General features: G+C 41.6%; 1 protein-coding gene across 1 annotated transcript; it reads right to left on the reverse strand.

Annotated features, from left to right (window-relative positions):
• Window positions 1-230: 230 nt before the first annotated feature.
• Window positions 231-7,800, reverse strand: LOC143359388 (venom allergen 5-like). Its single transcript, XM_076797311.1, has 7 exons — window positions 7,557-7,800; window positions 3,518-3,639; window positions 3,141-3,222; window positions 2,782-2,939; window positions 2,600-2,700; window positions 1,211-1,302; window positions 231-1,054 (listed from the first exon to the last, which is right to left on the reverse strand). Exons 1-7 carry the CDS (start codon window positions 7,660-7,662, stop codon window positions 996-998), a joined length of 720 nt encoding a protein of 239 aa, XP_076653426.1. The 5' UTR covers window positions 7,663-7,800; the 3' UTR covers window positions 231-995.

Consider the following 7,800-nt stretch of genomic DNA (forward strand, 5'->3'; position numbering starts at 1 on the left):
CTTTACGGGAGCAGATGTTTCGTGCCAGAATTTATATGGTATCTTGCGAGAAAAACGGCAGGAATCATTTATTTTTGATAAATAACAACATTTCAAAGTAGTCCGTAGAGATTTTTCAATTTAAATTAGCTCGACATGAAGTTCGAAGAATGGACTTCGTGATAGGATCATTTAGGTTTGTAGGAAAATAATCACAACATTCTATTAGGAAATTAAAAATAGCCAGTCAATCATATTGCACGCATTTATTAAAATTATTCAAAGTTACTACAACATTTTCTCGATAAACGTTCGAGAATATCAATGCGATACTGCCAAAGTTATCGTACATAAAGACATTTCGACGCCGAGAGGTTCCTCGTACAACTGAAATTAATCGAAACAGCGTCGGGTATAATCAACCAGCACGAGGGGTGAAGGGAGTCGAGTAGGAAAAAAAGCGTGCACCGTATCTTTGCAGCTTTTAAATATTTATACGAGGCAGGGTCACGTAAGGGACGCGATGAGAAATGCATGGTGCACGGAGTGCAACAGCCTACCACCATGTTGCAGCTCCTGTTCATCCCCTGGTGCCAGATTACGGTCTTTTCAACGCTTTATTTTTCCCAACGCTGGCCCTCTAACTTATTCAACCGACTTCCTTAACTTTCGTTTGTTAACTACACGCTACGATACGCAGACATGTTTCGCGAACTAGAAATGGTTCACTGGAACAGTGCCTCTCAAACAGACCTGTTTGACCTCTTTAGTATTTGACAAACAACGTGTTTCAATTGACGATATGCACCTCGTTTGGTCAATTAAAAGGATTTGAAGCTATGCAAATAATTGGGGGGAAAAAAGAAATTCAACAACATAATCGTACAGATAATTTTCGGAGAATTTGTGTTTGAGAAACACTGTACCAAATGCGACGACTTTCTGTTTGCACTCTTGTCTCGAATCTTCTTGGACGAGGAACTTCAATGGTCGAATTATATTTTTTTCTTGGTATGCTAACTGACAATAAGGCCATCAGTAAAGTGATTTTCCAGGTCGCAGTCAGAGCCCTTAACTGGGGAAACATAATAGTTCAAATTTACAATCCTTCTCTTCCGAAAAATAAATATTTTTCCGAAAGGATGTCGAGTAGTAAAGTAGGATTGTTTTTAGGGAAAGGGAGGGTGATATTGTCGAAAACAGTAAGATGAATGAATAGATTGAAATTTACCACACAGTCCCCAGTATCGACTCGAATCGGTCATCCCGTATGAGCTGCAATTAGGTGGTCCTGATATGTAAGGTTTTCCGTCAGTTTTGAAACTGCACAACAATGAAAACATAACCCTTAAGCCGTGCTGTGAGATGATTTATCTCGAATAGAAAAAGTCACGGCGCGTTAGAACTTTTCGACGGTGAAAGTACCCGTAAATAAACATCCTGCTCTCACTTCCGGTTCTTCGGAGTGTTGAGAGAACTGTTCCATTCTTGTTTACCAACTACCGATATTAAACATATTTTTCATGTCGTTCTTCCTTTAAAAAAATTACCTCCCCACATTTATCAAAATGTTTGTCGCTAGCGAATGATATTAAATAAATATTTCATAATTTATTGCTGAATGAATATCCAATTATTATGGGAAAATTGTATGCATTTCTAATGTGTACTAATCTTTTAGGTATATTAAGTTATGTATACTGAATAAATTCGATGAAAGTTATAAAGCATAAAAAATTATATTTAAAAAGTATATGTGTATAATAATTTTTGTTTAGTTTACGATTCACAGCCAAGGGTTGCTAAATACTTGTAACAATTTTTCTATAAATTTTCCGATGGCATACAAGTTTTAATCATAATCGAAAGACTCACCCTCGATAACACGATCTAATAATGTTTATTGGAATTGTTATCTAAAAGAAAATTGTCTGGTTTCTTTCTATCGATTATTTCGACTTCTTTTCGGTCACGTTGGATAAAAATTGGGAATAAATATTTCCGGTATCGCGCCATGGCGGGTCGAGAGTTTTTCCGGCTGGTGAAGGGATGGAGGGGAAAATGGCGACAGCCTGCAGACGACGATGACGACGACGACGACGCGTTCAATTTGTCGACAGTAATAAGCTACCGATTGACAGGAAATACTCGAGGAACGGAGAAAATTTATGGAAGCTCCGGCCGGATTCAATGCACGTTGCATTCCGTTTTCTTTTTCCGCGGCTGCTGGGGAACACGTCGAAAAGTTGAAATATCGCGCCGCAGATTTCCCTCATTTTCCCCTCTTTTGCCGACTCCGGCCTCCCTCCCCTCTCTCACCATATTGCCGAGTATTTTCCACGACCGCTTCAGAAATATCTCCCATCGCGCAATCAAATTTTTTGAAAAATGTATGACAACGAAAAGGTCAAAGATAAAGCCACCCTGTGCTGCAGAGTCGATTTTTCACAATGTGATTTCAGGTGGGAAGCAGTGGGCATTATTTTAACGCATTTCTATTGGTCATTGAAAAATTATAGGAGATTATGTGACTTATGTGTGATGTCGGTAATTTCACTATCTCACATAATTTTTTAGGCTTCTACAGAACTGGCCAAAATCAAAAAAATGAAAGACTCACCCAGGGCCGTAATTACAAATGTGTCTCTTCTGATAGCCACTCTTCGGGGAGTAGTAGTTCGAGTACCCGCAGCCCACGAGGTACGTGTCAGCCCACACGACCTGCAACCAGTTTAAACACGATTTGAACCTTCATTCACTTCGCGAAGAAAGCATTTTTTCGACAATTTAACGAACGTTCACCTGAATAAAGGGGGAGACTTCAGACTTGTAGATGCCTGTATATTTGTGCACCAGACTGAACCATTTGTAAATATGAATAGGCCACATTTGCTTGTCGCCGTATGGCTGCTCAGTTTTTGCCCACGCCTTTCCCATAAGCTGACTCACTGGGAATCTATCTGTTGTTCATCAATATTACACACAACTTTCAATTTGTCAGATCGAGAGAAAAATTGTAAAAATGTTTTCTGACCCACTCTCACATTAATTAATTCGATACATTTTCCCCTCCTTACTTTTGCTTTCTTTAGGAGAGACTCATGTTTTATGAAACACCCTGTACGCAATAAAGTAGTGGAGAGGTTGGAAATGTTACTTACCGTCGTGTTCTGAACCGCTATACGCATCTGGACACAGATTTGCAAATCTCTGAGCATCGTTTGCCAATTTGTCGTCCCAGAACTGAAAAACAACGCCCTATGTTAAAAAATATGTGCACAACGCACACAACAATTTCAATTCCAAATAATTCTAGTCTGAAAACTTGCTTGCTTTAAAAATCCATAAAATATGTTCTCCTAATCTTTTTTCATCAAACTATTTCAACTACAGCCCCGCCATCATCACAGTCATGGTTCCAGGAGACAAACAGAGCTCAGAATAAGATTCACGAGGCTGAATTGTTGCGTGAATTTTCGCGGCCAATTTATAAGCGCAGTTAAGATTCACTACGATGATTAGGCGACGGGTTACTCACCATTTCCCGCATATTCGCAGCCTGCGGCTGTCCGGGCTGGAATCTGACAGCCATGAACTGTCTCAGCTCGTTATGCGTGTCCAGAATATCCTGCTTATCCTTGCAAGTTAAGCCGCCGCTTTCTAAAAACGGTTCTCCATGAAAAATGTCGCCGGATATTTCACGGAAATTTTCTACATTTGTCCGCGGGACGGGGGTTGACGGGGGTTGAAGCGTTCCGATAATTCAATTGCGATTGCCTCGGACCTCAAGGAAGTATTTTCCAAGCAGTGGCAGCCATTCCTGAGATCGGGGCTGATGATTTCCCAACCCCCAACCCCTATTTCCCAACCCCGTATTTTACAATTGAATAAATTAAATCGTCTAAAAACAGGAATTATTCCATTCTTGAGAGTTGACGAAATTTCTTTTGATTTTAAATTGTTTGCGTTGGTGGGAGTTTTAGGGGAGGTTCGACGATCCAGTTGGGGTTGGAAGTTCAGGGACTTCTAGAAAGTGAAAGTCATTCAGGATTGAATAAACTACATCCCCTTTCATCCTAAAGTATTAGTACAGTACCTGTGGGGTAGAGGAATCAAAATAGGGGTGGTTTTGGCAATCTTGTTGCCTAGGGCAAATCACAGTATTTCTCAATAAAGTCGAATCAAATTTTATCGTTTAAAATGTTTCTGTAGTGATCTCCATTTGTTAAACCAATTTCAATAAACAAACTGTACTAGAATAATTATATATAACACTGCATGTTATACTAAACAGGGGATTCTTTTCTACTCAAGGGAGAAGGGATTTCACTCAAGAAAATTGAAGACTCGAATCTGATCTGAATACCCGCAGCAAAAGATTTGTGGAAGATCGTCGGCTACGAATTATTATGGAAACGCCAACACACGGCCTCTCCTCTCTATTAGACTGACAAAGGAAGGGACGAGTTGCTTTATTTATTATGCAGCCGGATAGTCAGATAATTCGCGACGGAGGGAAATCGAATGTCCATCGTTGGTCCTCGTGGAGAGTCTGTCCTTCGCCACACCATTTTCTCACCCCCGTTGTTCGCTCCTCGTCAGTCTTTCATCCGTTTTCTCGAGCCGCTAAATTGCCCAACTCGCCGGAAAACTTTTCACGGAATCTGCTCTAACGACGTTCCCTCTGTCTTTCCGGGGGTGTGGGAAAGGGGATGAACGGGGGGAGGGGAAACTTTAGTTCCACCGTATTCTTTCCCCTTAATAACTTTTAGTTCCTCCGACGAAAACGAGGTTCCGGCTGTTCGCCTCTACATCCAACCCCTTCTATCCTCCACCACCCCCCTGCAATCTTATGCAAATTTCCACCCTGTCGCAGACTGGATCAGCAATCGAGTTTCCTTCCTTGCCAACCGGCCCTACTCTCTGACCGGCCGCCTTTGTTTCCGCGATTTATGCGAGCCAGAACCGTACGATAATAATTTTACGAGAAACATTAAATGTAAAACGAGTCGTTTGCAATCGGACAATTAAAAATTAAAAACGAAACGTTTCCGGACCGGGGTTAATTAATTTTCGAAAATGACGTTAGTTTTGCTGCTCTGTTCCAGCCTTCCCGGTTAAGTGCCTGAAGCAGTTTACAAGATGGACGACCGATTGATTCTCGTGGTTAAGGGAGAAAAAATGAATTGAGCAACAGAAGAGAGAGAGAGAGAGAGAGAGAGAGAGAGAGAGAGAGAGAGAGAGTGAGAAAGGTGATAGAAAAAAAATAGTCGTAACGGAGGGACAGGTTTATTGCTCCGGTTTTCGTTCGACTACTTCCCAGGGCCGCGCACATGAATAATTCAGCTCGTACATTATTTACGGGGAGAAAATTGGAATCTATTACATTTCGATAGGAGCCGGGGAGGATCGATTCGATTCTAAAAATAGCCGGGGATGGATGGATGCGCGGCCACCATGCTCGATTAGATCAGCGAATTAAAACCGGCCGGTTTGTTTAATCACGGGAAATCCGTGTGCCGAACAAGAAATAGCGGAATTACAATTATCCGATTTGAATTTCCCGCGCGTGCGAGAAATTGAGCGAGTGCCCTCTTTTACCTATGTATTTAAACGTTCATAATATAACAAAAAAATATATATATATTTATCATTGTACTCAGGAGAGTCTGTAGAACCGTTCTACGGAAAAATTATTAGCATAGCGTTCGTATTTTGATCGAGAAAAATTCTTCAAGTCTCAATCCTCTTAAAAATTCGATTTTGTCTTCAAAATTGATTTTCCCAGCAACTAAAAATGATAGAAATGTATGGTTCCGAGCATCCTGATCAACACATCGAAATCTATGGGAGGAGTAAGTGGTTATCGGAAAACAAAATTGGAGTTGTTATGGGACACCTAAATTTCGCGACAAACAGCAAATCGGCGGTCATTAGACGGCCTCGAGCGAATTAAATGTATGAGAGAGAAGTGAAATAGGAGGGAAGAGGAAGGGGGGAAGATGCGCGTGTCCGTTTGGTTTCTTTTTGCACCGGAAATGAGCAGGGCTTCGCCGACGACGTACGATTCGGACCGACACCTGCTAACTCCATTCTGTGTCTCGTGGCCCCGCGATTAAATGGATTTCGTGGGAACTCCGATTGTTAAATAAATAGTGGTCGGCGTGTTCAAACTTTTCCGGTCAATTTCCATTGCTGCCGGTCTAATGCACCGGCCGAAAACCGATAGACCTGCACGATCGTTTACATAGACCAGAAAGTCGCGGTCGATGGTGCCCGAAAATAAATTAGAAATCTTCGTTCTCCGCCCCGTTCGATTTCTCATTGTGTCCCGCGTTGGCCAAATCGCCATGTCGGGTCCGATAGAAAATCATTTCCCAACCCTTACTATTTCTACTGCTGCGTTTTATTGGTGGTCGATTGGAATAATTTTTCTGTACTGAACAAATTTTTTCTGGTGAGTTTTACCCTGTGTTTCCCTGTGTTTCATGGTTGGATAATTTATATAATTCTTTCTGCGACGAAAAGTATTCTATTCCCCAGGGGAGTTGGCGGAAGTTTTGTTTTTAAATTCTGTAGGACTTGGTGGTGTTAGGGGATGAGTTTTAGGGGTGGTTCGATGATTCTGTGGGGACATGAGGCTCAGACAAGTTCTGGAGGATGAAAGTTGGTTAAGATTGACGAAACTTCATCCCCCTTTGTTCCGAAGTCTTGATAAAGGACTCGAGGGATGGGCAAAAGCGAGCATACGGTTGGTTTCTGTAACCTCGTTGCAATAAACTTCCAATCAATAAAATAACACTCTTTAGGAATTTCGACCAAATTTTAGACTAGTCTCTATATTTACTATATAGAATATTGTTAACTTTGTATTGTAGACACTATGGAAATAAATTTGAAATCTGTTAGTGATTGTGTTCGACAGGATCTCTCATTGTCCGTCTCTCGGCGAGCAAATTTCGCTGCCTGCCGGGGCAGAACAATGGCGACCGGAAGCGGGCGCCGTTCGATAAATTCAACGAATTGATTAGGTCAGGTAAACACACACCGGTGTCTCGCCCTTTCACTGTTCTTTCTCTCGTCGCCTTTCAATGTTGTCGCCCCTTTATCTCGGTCCAATAAATAATCGACGAGGAAATAAATTTCCATTATTATCTATTGCCTCCTTGGTCCCGCGTGTCACCTTCTAATAAAATTATTGTGCTCGAAAAGAATTAAATTATTCCACTTATGGTTCTACATGGGCGACCAAAATTATTTATTTTCTTCAATGCATCTATTTGTGCAGATCGAACATCAATTACAAGTCGTAGCGAATGATTATGGGAGTCGGAGGAGATTAAACAAAAATCAAGGTTACGAGAATTGCTGACAAGTCAAACAGATGATACATGAACCATCGTTGCTCGAATAATGAAGCTCGTTAAACGCTAGCTTATGTCCACTCACGTTCTTATCCGCGACGATTATTCAAATTGCTTCGCGCAACTTCAATGTGTTTCTGATTAACCTGTTTATATTAAACACACCAGTGGGTAAAAAGTGGCCCTCACAGTCGGAAACCGTAAAACACTCACTTATCATGGCATTTCCATCGCAGGATGGCTTAGTGCCGTCTGCAAGATCCATCAAGGCGACAATGAATGTCACCATAATCGGGATCGTGTACCCTCCAGGCACCATTTTGCCGATATAAATCGATTTTAGGCTGCTCTTTGGATCTCGATCGAGCAACTGCGACACCGACTGCGCTGGATCCGAACGGAGAGATCAAGAGACCGTGTACCGGATGAATCGACAGATCAAAATAGCCACGTCGTT

Source organism: Halictus rubicundus, chromosome 11, assembly GCF_050948215.1.
Source record: "Halictus rubicundus isolate RS-2024b chromosome 11, iyHalRubi1_principal, whole genome shotgun sequence".
NCBI classification, from domain to species: Eukaryota; Metazoa; Arthropoda; class Insecta; order Hymenoptera; family Halictidae; genus Halictus; species Halictus rubicundus.